The sequence below is a fragment of the Solanum dulcamara genome, chromosome 2 (assembly GCF_947179165.1).
Source record: "Solanum dulcamara chromosome 2, daSolDulc1.2, whole genome shotgun sequence".
Lineage (NCBI taxonomy): Eukaryota > Viridiplantae > Streptophyta > Magnoliopsida > Solanales > Solanaceae > Solanum > Solanum dulcamara.
Genome location: NC_077238.1, coordinates 8,821,023 through 8,839,644, shown reverse-complemented (window position 1 = coordinate 8,839,644; position 18,622 = coordinate 8,821,023). Strand labels below are relative to the sequence as shown.

General features: G+C 35.1%; 1 protein-coding gene across 7 annotated transcripts; it reads left to right on the top strand.

Moving 5' to 3' along the window:
* The first annotated feature begins 5,773 nt into the window (after positions 1-5,773).
* On the top strand, positions 5,774-17,515 carry LOC129880233 (uncharacterized). 7 transcript variants are annotated; one of them, XM_055954183.1, is made up of 14 exons: positions 5,774-6,124; positions 8,787-8,965; positions 11,177-11,542; positions 11,872-11,954; positions 12,076-12,211; positions 12,912-13,396; positions 13,513-13,560; positions 13,769-13,943; positions 15,438-15,550; positions 15,662-15,758; positions 15,834-16,053; positions 16,286-16,439; positions 16,664-17,110; positions 17,212-17,515. In XM_055954183.1, exons 3-13 carry the CDS (start codon positions 11,332-11,334, stop codon positions 17,060-17,062), a joined length of 2,121 nt encoding a protein of 706 aa, XP_055810158.1. In that variant the 5' UTR covers positions 5,774-6,124; positions 8,787-8,965; positions 11,177-11,331; the 3' UTR covers positions 17,063-17,110; positions 17,212-17,515. The 7 variants fall into 7 exon arrangements, with proteins under 7 accessions (XP_055810158.1, XP_055810157.1, XP_055810154.1 ...); XM_055954182.1 differs by having other exon boundaries at positions 17,197-17,515; XM_055954179.1 differs by having other exon boundaries at positions 8,792-8,965; positions 16,664-17,515.
* Positions 17,516-18,622: the final 1,107 nt, after the last annotated feature.

Below are 18,622 nucleotides of genomic sequence, written 5' to 3'. Positions count from 1 at the left end.
TCTAGGTGATACTATTAAACAAGATAATAACGCATCAAGCCAAGATAAAGCAAAAGCCATGATTTTTCTCCGTCATCATATTCATGAAGGATTAAAAACTGAATATTTAACTATAAAAGACCCTCTTGAATTATGGACTAATTTGAAAGATCGGTATCACCACCTGAAACTTACGGTGTTACCAAAAGCCCGATATGACTGGATTCACCTTCGATTTCAAGACTTTAAAACCGTGACAGAGTATAATTCTGCGATCCACAAGGTAAGTTCCATGTTAAAATTATGTGGAGACTCTATCACTGATGATGACTTACTTGAGAAAACTTTTTCCACTTTTCACGCTTCAAATGTGTTGTTACAACAACAATATCGTGAAAAAGGATTTAAGAAGTATTTTGAATTAATTACATGCTTACTTGTGGCTGAGCAAAATAATACTTTGTTGATAAAAAATCATGAAGCCCGTCCCACTGGATCTGCTCCATTCCCTGAAGCGAATGTTGTAGCAGCGCATAATCAGTCTGAATCAAGACAAAATAATTATCGCGGCCACGGTCGTGGCCGTGGTCGTGGACGTGGGAGAGGACGTGGTAGAGGACGAATCAATTATCGTCATCATGTTGAAAATAAACATGAGAACAATAAAGGTCCTCAAAATAATTCTTCCAGAGGTAAATCCAATTTTTGTCACCGGTGTGGTATGAAGGGTCATTGGGCACGTGAATGTCGTACGCCCGAACATTTTGTGAAACTTTATCAAGCCTCTCTCAAAAGGAGAGATAATCATGTGGAGGCAAACTTGAGTTTTGGAAATAATGATGATGAAGCAACCCCCTCAAATAAACATGAAAATATTGAGGCAAATATGGCTTATAAAGATGATGATTTCGCAGATCTTCCAAATATTACTCATTTGGATGCTGAAGATTTTATGAGTATTGATTAAGGAATTTATCATCTGACAGGGAATATATCTTATAATTAGTAACTTTTACAAAGAGACATATAGTTTGTAATAATGTGTAAAAGTTGAAAGCTCTATATTATGTAGTATGGTGTGTTATTTATTTTTGTTACTTATTTGTCATTTTTATGTAGTATTATCACACAATATTACTTGATGTTTTTTTAGTTGTATATTTGTACCATTCAAAAACCTAGATTAACACTTCTCACTATGACACTTGTTACCAAAATAAATTGTTAATTGAGTTTATTTATTAAAAGTTTTAGTGTATTGAGTTATATAAAGAAATATGAACCGAATTTCAAGCGTGTTAACATAGTAATTTATTTACGATTTGCAGCCAGTATCTGATGAACTTTATTAACACATATAATAATAAATGATCGAAGATGCTAAAATATGTCAAATTAGCCATTAAGTTATAAAATTAGTGTATACTGTGTATATATGATTTTCACATCATTTGATAATGGCACATAACAATCTGCATAGATATATGTTATCGCATGTGTTATAATTATATTCAATTAAGGTCATATTAGTACTAATGCTTTTTTTTTAATACTTTATATATACAATATTGTCAAAAATACATGTGAGTAAAGAATATTTTTCACACACATTCATGATATTATAGTTACTGTATTTTTATATTAAAGCACTTCAATATCTTAAAGTTTTTATGTTGTTAGTTTTTCACACTCTTATAATGTATCTCTTTTCATTTATGAAGAATATGGAAATTTCCCAGTCATCAGTTGGATCCAAAATCAATTATGATGATATGTGTCTTATTGATAGTGCCACAACACACACTATTTTAAGAGATAAGAAATATTTCTCTTATTTGATTATGAAAGAAGCTAATATTAATACAATATCTGGTAGTACAAAATTAATTGAAGGATCCGGAAAAGCTAAAGTTGTACTTGTTGGGGGAACAAATTTAACAATTAATGAAGCATTATATTGTAGTAAGTCTCAAAGAAATTTATTAAGTTTCAAAGATATTCGTCAAAATGGTTATCATATTGAGACTACAAATGATGAAAAGAATGAATATCTTTATATTACTACAATGATGTCGGGCAAAAGGTTTATTCTTGAAAAGTTATCCGCTCTTTCATCCGGCTTATACTTCACAAGTATTAGCATGGTTGAAACACATGCCATAGTAAACCAGAAGTTTACTAACTCAAATGATTTTATTATTTGGCATGACCGGTTGGGCCATCCCGGTTCTAATATGATGCGCAAAATAATTGAGAGTTCACATGGACACTCTTTGAAGAACCAAAAGATTCTTCAGTTTAAAGAATTCACTTGTGCCGCATGTTCTCAAGGCAAATTGATTACTAGACCATCAGTAATCAAAGTGGGCATTGAATCCCCAACATTTCTGGAACGAATACAGGGTGATATATGTGGACCCATTCACCCATCATGTGGACCATTCAAATATTATATGGTTTTAATAGATGCATCTACAAGATGGTCACATGTGTGCTTATTATCAACTCGTAATATGACATTTGCGAGATTACTTGCTCAAATAATTAAGTTAAGAGCACAATTTCCAGATTATGCAATAAAGGCAATTCGTCTTGATAATGCTGGTGAGTTCACATCTCAGGCATTTAATGATTATTGTTTGTCCACTGGGATAACAGTTGAGCATCCGGTTGCTCATGTTCATACTCAAAATGGTCTAGCGGAATCATTAATTAAACGTCTCCAATTAATTGCTAGACCAATGCTTATGAGAACAAAACTTCCCATTTCATTATGGGGTCATGCTATTTTGCATGCAACAAGTCTTGTGCGGATCAGACCCACAAGTTATCACAAAGTCTCTCCATTACAATTGGCTTTTGGTCAGGAGCCAAACATTTCCCATCTTAGAATATTTGGAAGTGCAGTATATGTTCCAATTGCTCCACCACAACGCACAAAGATGGGACCCCAAAGAAGATTGGGGATATATGTTGGGTATGAATCTCCTTCTATCATAAAATATTTGGAACCTATGACTGGAGATTTATTTACTGCAAGATTTGCTGATTGTCATTTTGATGAATCAGTATACCCAACATTAGGGGGAGAAAATAAGCAGCTCAAAAGGGAAATAGATTGGAATGCATTACCATTATATCATTTAGATCCTCGTACAAATAAATGTGAACTGGAAGTTCAAAAGATAATTCATTTGCAAAATATTGCAAATCAACTGCCAGATGCATTCACTGACCTATCAAGAGTTACTAAATCTCATATCCCAGCTGCTAATGCTCCAATTCGAGTTGATGTCCCAATAGGACAATTAAATAATGCAAATGAGTTTAAACCACATTTAAAACGTGGTAGACCAATCGGTTCCAAAGATAAAAATCCTCGAAAAAGAAAAGGAGCAAATAATCAAGATGGTCATGATATGAAAGAACCTCATGATATGAAAGAACCTGCTCAAGATGAGCAAGGAGACATAACAATTGATGAAACCTTGGAAGAGGTTAAGGCGCCTGAAAATGATAAAGAAATTTCAATAAATTATGTCTCATCAGGAAATATATGGAACCGAAATAATGTAATTATCGACAATAGTTTTGCCTATAATATTGCTATGGAAATAATGCAACAAAATGAGGATCTTGAACCAAAATCTGTCGATGAATGTAGACAGAGGAATGATTGGCCAAAATGAAAAGATGCAATTGAAGTTGAATTAGCTTCGCTTGAAAAACGCGAAGTTTTCGGACCGATAGTCCGAACACCTGAAGGTATAAAACCAGTGGGGTACAAATGGGTCTTTGTGCGGAAAAGAAATGAGAAAAATGAAGTTGTAAGATATAAAGCACGACTTGTGGCACAAGGATTTTCGCAAAGACCCGGCATTGATTATATGGAAACATATTCTCCTGTGGTGGATGCAATCACTTTCAGGTATCTTATAAATCTGGCAGTTTATGAAAAACTTGGCATGCATCTGATGGATGTCGTTACAGCCTATTTATATGGTTCTCTAGATAACGATATCTTTATGAAAATTCCTGAAGGATTTAAAATGCCTGAAATATATAAAGATTCCCGGGAAACTTGTTCAATAAAACTTCAAAAATCTTTATATGGACTGAAACAATCAGGGCGAATGTGGTACAATCGTCTTAGCGAATACTTGCTAAAAGAGGGATATAAAAATGATCCAATTTGCCCTTGTGTCTTTATGAAAAGGTCTGGATCTGAATTTGTTATAATAGCAGTGTATGTTGATGATTTGAATATTATCGGAACTCCTGAAGAACTTTCAAAGGCAGTAAAATGTCTTAAAAAGGAGTTCGAAATGAAAGACCTCGGAAAGACAAAATTTTGTCTTGGTCTACAAATTGAATATTTTTCAAATGGGATATTTGTCCATCAATCAACATATACAGAAAATATTTTAAAGAGATTTTACATGGATAAAGCACACCCACTGAGTACCCCAATGGTTGTGAGATCTCTTGATATTAATAAAGATCCATTTCGACCTCATGAAAATGATGAAGAGCTTGTTGGTGCTGAAATACCATACCTTAGTGCAATTGGTGCATTAATGTATCTTGCCAACAATTCTAGACCAGATATAGCCTTCGCAGTAAACTTGTTAGCAAGATTTAGTTCTTCCCCAATGCGAAGACACTGGAATGGAATTAAGCATATATTCAGATACCTTCGAGGGACCATTGATATGGGTTTGTTTTACTCGAATGAATCCCCGTCACAATTGATTGGTTACGCAGATGCGGGATATTTGTCTGATCCCCATAAGGGTCGATCGCAAACAGGCTATTTATTTACATGTGGTGGTACAGCTATATCATGGCGTTCAACAAAGCAAACTATGGTTGCCACTTCTTCAAATCATGCAGAGATAATAGCCATTCATGAAGCAAGTCGAGAATGTGTTTGGTTAAGATCAATAACTCAACACATTCAAGAAACATGTGGCCTTTCTTTGACAAAAGACGCTCCAACAATATTGTATGAAGACAATGGTGCATGTATAGCTCAACTGAAGGGAGGATACATCAAAGGAGACAGAACAAAACATATTTCACCAAAATTCTTTTTCACTCATGATCTTCAAAAGAAGGGTGAAATAGATGTCCAACAAATTCGTTCAAGTGACAATTTAGCAGATATGTTTACCAAGGCATTGCCAACTTCAACCTTTGAGAAAATGAGATACAAAATTGGAATGCGTCATCTTCGAGATATTAAATGATGTCTTCATCAGGGGGAGTATAATACGCGCTGCACTCTTTTTCCCTTAGTCTAGGTTTTGTCCCACTGGGTTTTCCTAACAAGGTTTTTAATGAGGCAGCATTCAAGGCGTATTACCAGATGTGTGTACTCTTTTTCCTTTACTAGGCTTTTTCCCACTGATTTTTTTTAGTAAGGTTTTTAATGAGGCACAACATCAATGGATGTTCAGGATAACTATGTATATATATATTTTTTACTAGCATTTTTCTTTACATGTGGACATCCAAGGGGGAGTGTTAAGTAGTGGATTGTCCATTTATTTGTGTGGACACACCACTTTGCAAGTTGCTCAACTTGCCTTCTTTTGTATAACTATAAATATGACCATTCTTGGCCATTGTGAATTGCTAAAAAACACACAGAATACATATACACGCTACTTTCCTTTCTTTTCTGTTTTCTCTCCATATTTTCTTTTCTGTTATAATATTGTCAACTTAGTTATTTTATAACATTCTTGACCTTATACAAAAAGATAAATAACTTCATTTAGATTATGACATAATTAATTTGATATTTGGATGTAAAAGTAATTCAAAAATACAATAAAGAATTTGTACAAGTAAATCACATTACTATGACTCTTTCATTGTTCATCGAGCTGTTTGGCAGCCAAGTTATGATATCCTCAATATTGTAGAGCAAAACATCGAAAAATTAATGGTGGATAGCCAATCAACCGGCCTGAAAGTAGTAAATGAGGACTCATTCAGGGATGAGGATGTCAAAAGTGGAGCAAAATGGAAAACCTCAGGCCGCGTTCTAACTATTTTTCAAGATTGAGCTCGGTTAATGATATGAAAGTTAAATATCTATCTTTCTTTCTTCTCCAGACAGTATTTTTCAGTGATTCAGGTGTATATGTTTCTTCCCTCTTTCTTTGTTCTTCTATCTTGTGCATCACCCAACCCGGAATTCCCTCATCCCCTCCACGTAAAATCTTGAATATTAATGGTTTGATGGTAAATTACATGGATTGAAAATTCATGTCAAAGGTGAAGTCTTGAGTAACCTATTGTTTATTCTACTATTGTTTCTTGATTGCTTATGATTTGGGGAGGTTGGGGCACTTAAATTTTGTGATTTGAGTAGGAGTAGAGTTGTGCACACCAACTGTTTGTCAAAATGTATGAAAAAAAATTCAAGTAGAGATATAAGCAATCTTTTGCTGCACCTATTGTTTACCCTTGTGTTTGTGTTGATTGAACTTAAGTGGGAAGGATTTTTAATGCTTGGTATGCTTGATTGCTGAAAGTTTGGAGAGATGAAGATACTTTGAATTTTTTTGAATTGAGAAGGAATAGAAGTTGTGCATGAATGAAGGTGAACAAGAATGAACCTTTCAAGCTTCAATAGTGATGTGATACTCTGAATTGTTTTGTGTCTTATTCCCTCATGTCCTAAATATGATGTTTGCTTTCTTGGTATGCTCTTTTATGATTGAGTCATCCAATTTTTAAGGGTGAAATATAGGGTTAGAGAATCTGCCCCCGAAGATCCCGAGGTCTTTGGACTTCTCAGAATGAGTTATGTACCCTCATATAATTCTATGCAATGTGGACGATGCATATTTTGTGTATGTGTGCGTGCGGGGTACCTTTTTTTTGTGATGACTCTAGATTTTTGATGATGATTGTGGATTTTTGGTGATGAATGTGGAAAGTAATTGATCTTTTTGCTCTTAGTCTTGTGATTTGTTTGATACCGATGAAGTTTAAATTTTGGCATATGAGTTGTTGATTTTGACATGGAAAAAGAGAATGATTGGAGTTGATGATTCATGTTGTGACCTTAAGGTTCAATTTTTGGCTCTTTGTTCACTAAGTAGTCTTCTGCGCTAGATGTGACTTTTTGAGTTCATGTGCTATTGTGCTTCAATTAAGCTTTCAATACATATTCTACTTGAGTTTTGCATGTCCCATCTGTGGTAAGGTTCTTTGTTGAGTTCTTGTCTCTCTTGTGGTCTAGAACTTGGCATAAGTGTGCTTTAAGGAGAAATCCTAGGTTGCACTCGGTTTAAAACATGATTTAAGGCTTCCCTTGGAACAGTTGAGATTGTAATGATTCCTTGGCTCACCCACGTAGCTACCAAGCAGCCACCTCCGCCAAGAAGATAAAAACGGGCACATTCTGGAATGACCCACGTACCATATTCACCCACGCAGCATACTCACCCACTCAGCTCACCCATACAGCTGAACGTGTGTGCGTGTGGGGAGTGTGGGGGGTGGGGGTGGGTTGGGGAGTTGTCATGTTTTTGCACAAGTTTAAATAGATTTTAGGCATTTACTTATAGGATCTTTGTACCTTTGAAGCTTAGAGAGCAGACATAGATACTTTTGGGAGGTTTTGAAGGATTTCACCATAGAGTGTCAATTTTCTTTCCTAGTTACTCCTTGATTATGTCTTTCTTTTCCTTTCATCTTGTATTCTTCATTTCTAGTATGAGTACCTAAACTCCATAGCTGGGGTTGTAGACTTTATGGCATTAATATGAATGAGTATTAATTTATCTTGCTTATTATTACTTGGACTTTTATTAACTACCTATTTTTATTTTTATTTTGTCAATTTGGTGGCTGCAAACACTAGATTAAGCCCTACACACCCATTTCTTACTTGGAAGAGTGAAAATTGGATTGGGTATTGAACAAGTAGGAAGGAATTGTATATTGAGAGTTATTATGCTTGATTAATGGAATCAAACTAGGAATAGGGAGATTCTTACTTGGATTTATCAATTGGGTTTTAGTATTTCTTTCTCTTGAGTTTGGAAGAACTTGCAGGGATATTAACTTGATAGAATAGGAAAATTCTAGTAAGTAGTGTTCAATTGAGTGATAATCATCAATCCTATGTATGTAAGGAAGATACTTACCCTGGTTCTATTTAAAATAAATGCAAGTCATATTTTCTTGCATTCCAAGTGTTCGACTAAATTTCTAGCTTTAGTAAAATAGCCTAGTTTTAGATTTAATTGTTCACTCACTATCTTGTTTGAAAATAACTGCGAAATTCACTAATTCACACTCTCTTAGACACCTTGACACATATGTACTCCTCATGGGATCAACCTCAACCTTTGCTGGGTTTATTGATTCTACGATCGTACTACATTTCATTTTGAAGTGTAGGATTGGGTGTGACCAAAAAGCTACAATGTTTGCTAGTAATTATTACATGAATTTAGGCTTTTAGTTTCTCGGGAAGAGATTTGCGGTCTTCCATATAATATTTTGGACAACGTAGTTGTTGCATCAGTAGCTCTGCTATGTATTTCTGATTTCATGTTCCAAGTACTCATCTTTTTTCCTAAGTCTCTGATTTTGATGATTTATTTTTTAAGTGATTGAACGTGTTCGGGTCAGTTTGTATGTACTTTGATTTTTTTTTTTAAATACTCATTTATGCTTTAATTAATGAAGAATTTTGGACTCAATTTTCTGAAAATTGCCTGCGAGCTATATTTATTTTTGTGTTATTTGCTTCAATAGTATTGAGGTGTTTGTGTAATTAGCACAGGAGACAGTTTTGAATATTAGACAAGAAGAGGTATCTGATTGGATCGTAGCATCTACGCACTCTACGAGGAGGTAGGGCAAGGAACGAGTGTCTGCGTTCATTGCTCTCTTTGTATCCTCTGAATGAAATTGCATTGTCAAAATCCTAGACTTCGAGCGCGATAATTGCAATCTGGTAATATTTCTCTTTTTCCTCATTGTTTAAACAGCTTTATCTAGAAGGTTAAGTTTTTGTTAGAAAAGGGACATACATTTATTTGCTTGAGATATTCAAGTAAACACTCTATGCTTTTGTGTACTTGGTCACTAATTGCATTTATAACACTATCGAACGAAGGAAACGAAAAAACATTGTTGTGGGAAGTTTTATATCACCTATGTTGTGATGCTAGATGTCATGCCATGAAACTTCGATATTGAACGACACAACACTATGGCAGAGAAGTTCTTGCCTTGCACAATGTAACTAAATTTCATTTGGTGAGAACATAAAGGAGGCACATGAATTATACATACTAATTTGGTATTGAAAGTAGTATTTGAAGTGGATGCTTGATATTTCCTTGTATCAGGTCACCAAGTTCCTCTTATCCGTTTAATTTAAATTCTCTCAAGCAGTGATTTTTTTGTTCACTTCTTGATGTGTGGATTGCTGACATTTTGTTTGGAAAAAAGGGATTATATGTATTAGTAACATGTTTAACCCTTAAATGAGCATGTCACAAAATTATTATGCTACTTCCCTTCAAAGAGGTTTTGAATGCCCCAACAACAATTAGTCTTCAACAATTAAGTTGTTTCCCTGAGTGTGGTTCATAGTCCTTACTGGTTCATTAGCTGAAACTTGAGTGAGCTTGGAATCTCTATAGATTTTCCAAATGGAGAAGCTACAGTTTTTCTTTCAATCCTCTAGCAAATTGAAGAATGCATATAAGTGTATTTTCTGTATCGTTTTATTCCAATAAGAAAATACTTGCTGTTAGTATATTTAAGTTCTTGAAAATGTGATCTTTCAGCCTCATTGAGTTGTGTTGATGCTTTCATAATGTACTTCTTATGGCACATGTTGTTAATGCAGTGAAATCATCATATCATATCACATCATCATCATCATCATCATATATTATTAAAAGTGAGAAGCTCCAACCTCCAAAGTTGGATTACCATTTTGCCCCTACCCTAAATTAAAATCTAATTAACTATTTAAATAAATAGTTAATTAATTAAAGTCTTATTTTATTCACATAAATGCAGAACTATTGCATTTTAACTCATTAGTTATGACACTTTTTTGTAAAATTGATTTTCATCTATAAATTTTGTATTTAGAAGCACAAATCAGTTTTGTTTCTTTTTATCTTCCACATAGTGGGATATTTTCATAGTCTTTTGACATTCTCAATTAAATTCTATGTAATTATCTAATTAGTATATAAAATCAGTATTAGTTTTGTGTTGCTTCTGTCAAAAATTACTCTCTCCTAAAAAATTGATTGTTTTTTTTACTTGGGGCACTTCATTATGCAACATCCCAGGTTAATTCCCCCCCCCCCCCCATTTCTTCTCTATTAATGTTGTATATTGATAAAATAGTGTATCTTTGTTTACTAATGACTGATTCAAATTTTATTTTGATTCTGATATGTGATTTGTTGAGTTAATGTGTATATATTAACATTCTTCCATAAGTTCGAATATTGTGGACTTCATGGTTTCTTATTTCATCATTTTCATATTTTATAACTTAAAAGGGGCAGCCCGGTGTACTAAGCTCCCGGACCCAGCCCATAGAGGGAGCTTAGTGCACCGGGCTGCCCCTTTTAAGTTATAAAATATGCATATTTTATAACTTGAACTTTTTAAATATATAGAAAATTTTACAATATTGATGAGGGGAAAACGTGCAAAGTACGTTCCCAGAAACTAGTATTTAGAAAAACACAGCAATCCCTTCGGGTGATGAACAATTTAAGATAGTAAGAACATTTTATAAGAGAGAAGCAGATTTACACAAAATGCAAAAAATATATATAAAAAAAAGAAGAAAATGAAAAACAAGGAATGAAAAGCGGCAAAAAAAGTAGAGAAAGAAAGGTCAAAAGTAAGACGGAGCATGCTATAATTGATTTTGTTAGTGGTGGAGTTTTCAAACCTTGGAATCAATTCTTTTCCCTTTTGTCTTCTTTCAATTTTATGTTTACCTATTATATGAAAAATATTGATTGTAAATAATTTGCAATTCTTATGTTTATACTTAGCAGTTAGTATTATGGGTACGGATCTCCTCTAGTAATTTAATCTCCCGTATATCTTCAATGCACTCTCAGAATGAAGTCACGTGTGCATGAAAAATCAACAGTCTTGATTAATCCATGTTGCTGTGAAGGTTCGCAGATGTGGCATGTTTGGAGCTTAAATGGCCATGGGTGCACATGCAAAATTTTCATCAGTCACATAAACCCATGCCAGTGAATTTATTCGGTCCATCCAATCAGTCAGTTGGGTAAAAATAAAATCATAATAGAGTTAATCCCTTTCTCAATGGGAATTTGGGGGATTAGTGCAAGGAGGAGGAATTGGCTTGGCCTCTGCAACGTTAGTTGGAGAATGAGTAGACAGTCATTCAGGCAAATTGGTCAAAGAACATTTTCAGATTCTTACACCGTCAAAGGTGACGATTCTGTCTTGCCGGTGTTGATTATCGGTGCTGGTCCAGTTGGGCTGGTTCTCTCCATACTTCTAACGAAACTAGGTATTTCTTGAAGCCCTCCCCCAAATTGAAAAAAATATTATTTTTCCGGTGGTTTATTGAATATAAAAGTGTAAGGTGAAGTACAAATAAGTGGTATGGAGCAAGATTTGGGATTAAAGTCATAAGTGAGGGGTAAAAAGTATTTCCCTTGAAACCAGTTTCAACATCCCAAGCTAACCTAACACCAGAGGAGAATAATTTTCTGCATACCAAATGCACTCAGCTTATTGTCAAACTCTGGATTCTGGGGTTCTCTTTTCGAAATTTGTGACAGTCATTTCTGTTGGTATTCTTGTTGAATTCTTGAATTTTTCCTTGAACTCCTTTAGGTGTAAAATGTGCGATCTTAGAGAAGAACAAGGCCTTTTCCACACATCCTCAAGCACACTTCATCAACAACCGGTCTATGGAGGTTGGTGTTGTCAGTTTGAAACATACCTTTTTGCCTTTTTCTTCTGTTGCGTAGAAAGAAGTTGAGATTTGAGAGTGCATTGATTGAAAAACCTTTGTTTTGATGTAGCTATTGTTTCTAGGTATTTCACAAATTGGATGGTCTTGGAGATGAGATTCTAAGGTCTCAACCACCCGTAGAGTTTTGGAGAAAGTTTATATACTGCACTTCACTGACGGGACCTATTTTAGGTGCTGTTGATCATATGCAGCCTCAAGGTAGGATATATATGTGATTTATAAGTGATTTTTTTTCTAGACGATTTGCAAATGGTTTTGCTTTAAGTCGATATGTTAGTCATGGTTATTGTTATTGCAACTTAAATACTCTCTGTCAAGTTTTATCTTAAACGGTCTGAACTAATGCAAAATTAAGAAGTGACGATGAGCAGCTTTTCAAGCAATTTATCTCTAACAAAATGTTATAGTAGCTCTTCTACTTCTTAAAATGGACACTGCAACCTAGTTTTCACTTTCTTAACATGCTGCTGAATTCAAATTGTTACATGGGACAATTTGCACTTCATGGTTTCTTAAGTCGTCAAACTGCATTTTGTTCACTTCAGATCCTCTTAACATATGTAATTGAATTATTGTACCCAATCCCAATATCTAAAAAAAAGCTGTAAGTTCATATATTTTTAAGATGGATTGCAATTTAGATTGAAATTGAAATTTCAAGTGATCAAATCCATGAAAAAGGGGCAGGTTTATAAACTATTATATTCTATTGTCAGATGTGTCTAAGTACAAATTGGAAGTATGTATCCTTAAAGGAGATGGGGAGAGCAGTATAATATCCATCTTATTAGATACAGTTAGTGCATCAATTAAATTGAGTTGCTTCGTGGAATATACATCTTATATGCTTACTTATGATTGTTTTGTTTTCTGCAAACTTTTTCCCTTTTGTTGTCAGATTTTGATCAGATTGTGAGTCCTGTCTCTGTTGCACACTTCTCCCAGTACAAACTCTCCAGATTGCTGCTTAAGCACCTTGAGAAACTTGGTTTCCATATGATAAACTCTGAAAAGCGTGAGCATGGTTCTATTGGCGAGAGGGAGATCTTTATGGGGCATGAGTGCATTGCAATCAATGGTGCTGAGCGTGGTGTCACTGTTACAGCCTCTTTCCTTTCTGAAGGGAAGTATATAACGAGAGATATTCAGTGCCATTTCCTTGTTGGTACAGATGGTGCAGGAAGTAGTGTCAGAAAGTGTTTAGGAATTAACATGAGAGGTGAAAAGGACTTACAAAAGCTTGTTAGTGTCCACTTCCTGAGCCAAGAGTTAGGGCAGTATCTCATTAAAGAAAGACCCGGCATGCTGTTTTTCATCTTTAATAAAGATGCTATTGGTGTTCTTGTTGCCCATGATCTCAAACAAGGGGAATTTGTCCTGCAGGTAATCCTTTTTTGTAATAAGTGAGAAATTGGCATAGCTATAATATCCACCTGCTCGTATTAATAAATCTAAATCTGTTGACATTGGTTAACAGCAATTTTGTAAAATGTTTGCAGGTACCATTTTATCCACCTCAACAGAAGCTTGAGGACTTTAGTTCTGAGGTATTTTTATACTCTTTCATTGATTTTCTTGTGTACTCTATTAGTCAATACTTGACTTTAGTGGAAGAGAATGAATCGATGTCTTTACGTTCTCATTATTCATTTATTTTGTGTACCCCAATATGGATGCTATGGCTGCAGTGCATGACATTTGCACCAATATGGTTTATTTATCATGTTATTCTTTATACTTCATGAATGGTTGTAGATGTGTAAGAGATTGGTCTTCAAATTGGTCGGCCTAGAGCTTGCAGACGTCAACGTGGTGGATATTAAGCCTTGGGTGATGCATGCTGAGGTAGCTGAGAAGTTTCTATCTTGTAACAACAGGATAATACTTGCTGGTGATGCAGCTCATCGCTTTCCTCCTGCTGGTGGTTTTGGTATGCAATCTACTTGCTCATTTATTAAGTTTTTGTTATGCCAACTTAACAATGATAATTGTTACCTTTCTAAAAAAAATGGTTTATCTTGTCATGTCTTGTATAATATTAAGAATAAAGTTTTTGCCATTCTTTTTCTATTGGGAGAGTTGGGGGAGGGGAGAGAAAACAAATGACTGTCCTGTGACCAGGAGGTCACAGGTTCAAGCCTTGGAAATAGCCTTTGGCAGAAATGCAAGTAAGGCTGCATACAATACTCCCTCGTAGTCAGGTCCTTCCCCAGACCCTGTGCATAGTGGGAACTTTAGTGCACCGGGTTGCCCTTTTTATTTGTACAAGACTGCTTCCTAAAATGTTGATGTAAAGGTAAAAATAGTAAAGTTATTTCTGTGGGAGGGAGATAAAAGATTTCCACGTAGCACAAAATATTGGAGCTATAATCAGCTTAGTTAAGCTTGGGAGAGCAGCACTTTTTATTCATCAACGGCCGTGTGAACCGTGGATCTCTCTCTGATACTATGGATGATGGGGCAAAGGATGTTGCATTTTGACTTTGTCTCCCGGGATCCACCACAGGTTGGGTTTGAATTAGTTAAGCTCAGGAGAGCATTTGTTGGTTGGAGGACATCTGAACTGCAATTAGTCTCCACATTATGATGTTGTTACTATGCGTTGCCCTTGTGATTTTAACACGGTTGATATTGTATCTGATTATATGTAGAGAACCTGATTTCAATACGGTAATTTTTAAGGGACAAAATTAAGTTTGTAATAGTGTTCCCTCTCTAACAATTAAGCCTTTTAGATGAAATGGTTCACACAATTCAATACGTAATCAAAGTGTGTCCATGTTCTTTCTCTCATTGCTACCTGTCAAAAAAAGTATTTCTGACATGCTTGGCCATAAGATCCTGGGGAACACTTACAAGGAACTCTAAAGACATAAGGTCACCAAAGGGTGTGACGTAAAGATTACTGGAGTGGGTATAAATTTTGGAGACCAGGGTTCAAATACCAGCAGAATGAAAAATGTAGGTGATTTCTTCCCATCTATCTATACCTTGATGGATAGAGTTACGCGGCACCTGTGTTGGTGGGATGAAGTAAGTAACCAATGAAATAGTCTAGGTGTGCACACACTAGTCTAGACTCAACCATTAAAAAAATAATAATACATAATTAAGTATATAAATAGTGTCATTTCCCCTCTATACTTGATTGATCATTTAGATGAGATTGTTCAATTATGAGAAAAATATCTCAAAGAGAAAGGGGGAAAATAAAAGAGAACTTGACAAATAATTTTCTATCCTGCAGAGACAAAAGAACTGGTCTTGATAACTTTTAAATTAGGTGGTGAAAATTTAAGGTGTCATGTAAGATGCATGCAACTCCGCATCATGGAATATATCTGCAAGTGTTGTTTATTTTAGGATTTAATAGTTGAGACTGGGGAAAGGAGATCTGCTCAAGATTCTTTCTTCTTTTATTCAGGGATGAATACTGGTATTCAAGATTCTCATAATCTTGCTTGGAAATTAGCTTGTGTAATCAAGGGTGTCTCACCAATATCAATTCTCAACTCTTATGAACTAGAACGCAGTCAGGTATTCATTTCCTCAATTCTTGGTTTCATAATATATATATGGCAGTCTATGTATTACAATGTTTTCTGATCTTATTATTATGAGCTGAACACACTCCTTAAAATGTTTCAGATAGCCCAATTTAATACAGCACTTAGCGTCCAAAACTTTAAAGCAGCAATGAAAGTTCCTACTGCACTTGGTCTTGATCCAACTGTAGCAAATGCAGGTAAAGTGAAAACCTGAAACTTATTTTTTATTACATTAATATTTAACTGAAGACATTATGTGTTTCTTCCTGCAGTACATCGAGCTCTTAATGATACTGTTGGTTCCATTCTGCCATCTGTACTTCAAAGGAAAATATTAGATGGAATATTCAGCATAGGTCGTGCACAACTCTCAGATTTTGTATTGAATGAAAATAATCCACTTGGATCTGCAAGGCTAGCCAAATTAAGACAGATATTTGAAGAAGGACAGAGCCTTCAGCTCCAGTTCCCTACTGAGGATCTTGGTTTCAGGTTGTGTATCTACTTTTACTATATCCATTTCATGCAAATTGGTCAAGCTGATTTTTCAATTATGATTGCCTAATTCACGGCTCTTATAAATGCTGGATGCTGTATCAACTATGAATAGAACTCCAAAAAAGCCATCTTGGATGTACGCCAGATGATTGTTTGTATCTTAACTATAATCCTGTTGGAAGTACTTGTTTTCATCAGTACTCTAATTTCAAGATGTTTACATTAGGTATCGGAAAGGAGCATTGGTGTCTGAAGATGATAGTGTGTTGAATGTGCATGAAGCACCAACAGGACGAAGAAGGGATTATATTCCTTGCTCGGAACCTGGAGCAAAGCTCCCTCATATGAATGTTAAACTGCTTTCTAACTCGTCAAGCAAGGTATGGACTCTTTCAAGGGAACATTACCTTGGTAGGAGCCAGACTTTGTTAGATCATGGTCTTGTTCCTTCATCTCTTGAACATGTGGAGATGCCAAATAACTGAATCAAAAGGGGATTTTATTCATCTTTAGCCTTCTTATAGATTACAATATTCAAACTTGCAGCCATCTTGTTTCAAGTTCCCATTACTATTTCTTCCTAACAGAATACAATCTTATGCAGGAAATATTCTCTACTCTGGACCTTGTATCTGGAGATAAGGTTGAGTTTGTCCTTATAATAGCACCATTGAAGGAGTCCTACTGTCTGGCTCGAGCTGCACTAGAGGTGGCGAACAAATTAAAAGTGCCTTTAAAGGTTTGTATAATGTGGCCAAGTGGAAGTATTGGTGGAACTGGAATAAGTGAGGCTGCATTGACACCCTGGAAATCTTTTGAAGAAGTTGTGGAAGTGAAGAGGTCATCAGATTCACCATCCTGGTGGGACATTTGTCAGATGACAGACAGAGGAGCCATATTCGTGAGACCCGATGAACACGTTGCTTGGCGTACAAAATCCAGAATTGCAGATCCCATCATGACAATGAAAAGCATTTTCCACATTGTTACAGGAGTGGATTGATTGCATCTGATAGCACCTTTCCAGCAACTTTTTTCCCATTAATGTATGGTAAGTCTTGACATTCCTTCTCTGATTTACATTGGCTAGAAAACAAGGTTGGAGTACTTTGCTTTTGATTGGGTCGAGTTACCCAGTATCTATGCTTGCAGCTTCTCGTTGAAATAATTGAGGTGGAGCAAGTTTTCGGACAGCACATAAAGAAGTACCTTCATAATAATAATCAACTTACTATAAATTGAATAGTTTTTTGTTTATGTTAGCATACTAAAGAACAAGAACCAGTTATGCTGGTTACCTCCATTCATTTAAGTTCTTGAAGTTATAGTTTTGCTTACCTTTTAAATAGCGCACTTGGAAGGAAGACTATAGAGTTTGACATAAATCTGCAGTCATATCTTGGTCTTGAATCAATTTTGTCATTTTTCCTATGCAATTTATTTATTCTGGCCTCAATCAAGAAAAAGAATGCTCTATACAAATACAATTACACAAATACAATTTTTGTAATTAATATTGAAGGAACAATTAATTATTTCCGAGTGCTAATTCAACTTTTGATGGTTATTTTAGTAATTCGATTTTGCATTTTGGAGCTTCCTACTTTAAATATAGTAGAACAATACTATAACATATATAATACAGAGTCTGCGCGCGCATAACCAAGGATATGAAAAAAATGGTTCTCTTATAACTCAAACATGCCTTAGGACTTGGTGTTGGCTCTAATTTGTACCACAAATGCAAATTCCTCTAATACAATTTGCTATAGATTTAGGAGGACATATGCTTATACAATCACTGTCTTTGTTGCAAGCAGCACTCTTCCTTATTTCAGGTGGACACGTACAAACTCCAGCAACACAATGCATACTTTCACCTTCACAAGCTATAGGATTACAATCTTTTGAAGTTTTACACTCTGGTTCTCGTCCCAACACCATAAATGATGGTGAACCTACAAAAACCAAATGAAATATTAAGATTTTATTATCATCGATCGCTAATAAAATCCAAATAAAAACTATGTATATGTCTATTATACATAGCGTTAATTAGAATTGCATGCTAAAGGCTACAACCAAGGGTGCAGGGGGTTCACCTAAATCTCGTTTGTATAAGAAAATCACATTATATATATAAAATTCCGTATATTCTTTTAAAATGAATATATATATATATATATAGACAATGAACCCTCCCGATGAACTCTATCTTAGATGAAAGGCGAGGGCGTGGGGGGAGGGGGACCTTACCTAACAAAACAAACAAGACAATAAGAGAGAGCAAAATAATTGATGTCTTCTCCATTTTCTATACTATATCTCAATAGACAATGATGTTATTTTTTTCCTTTGTGTACTTGTATGCAGTGTTTTGGGTTGATATATATAGAGAGATAGATGGTGCAACAACTTGCCTCAAACATTGATAGAATATCCAAAATAAACTAGCTAATTACTTATAATTTGGAATGTGGGAAAGGAAACAAATTTATATCTACTTGTGTTTAGGATTTTAATTTAAGATATATTTGAAATCAGGACTATATACTTGATCTCT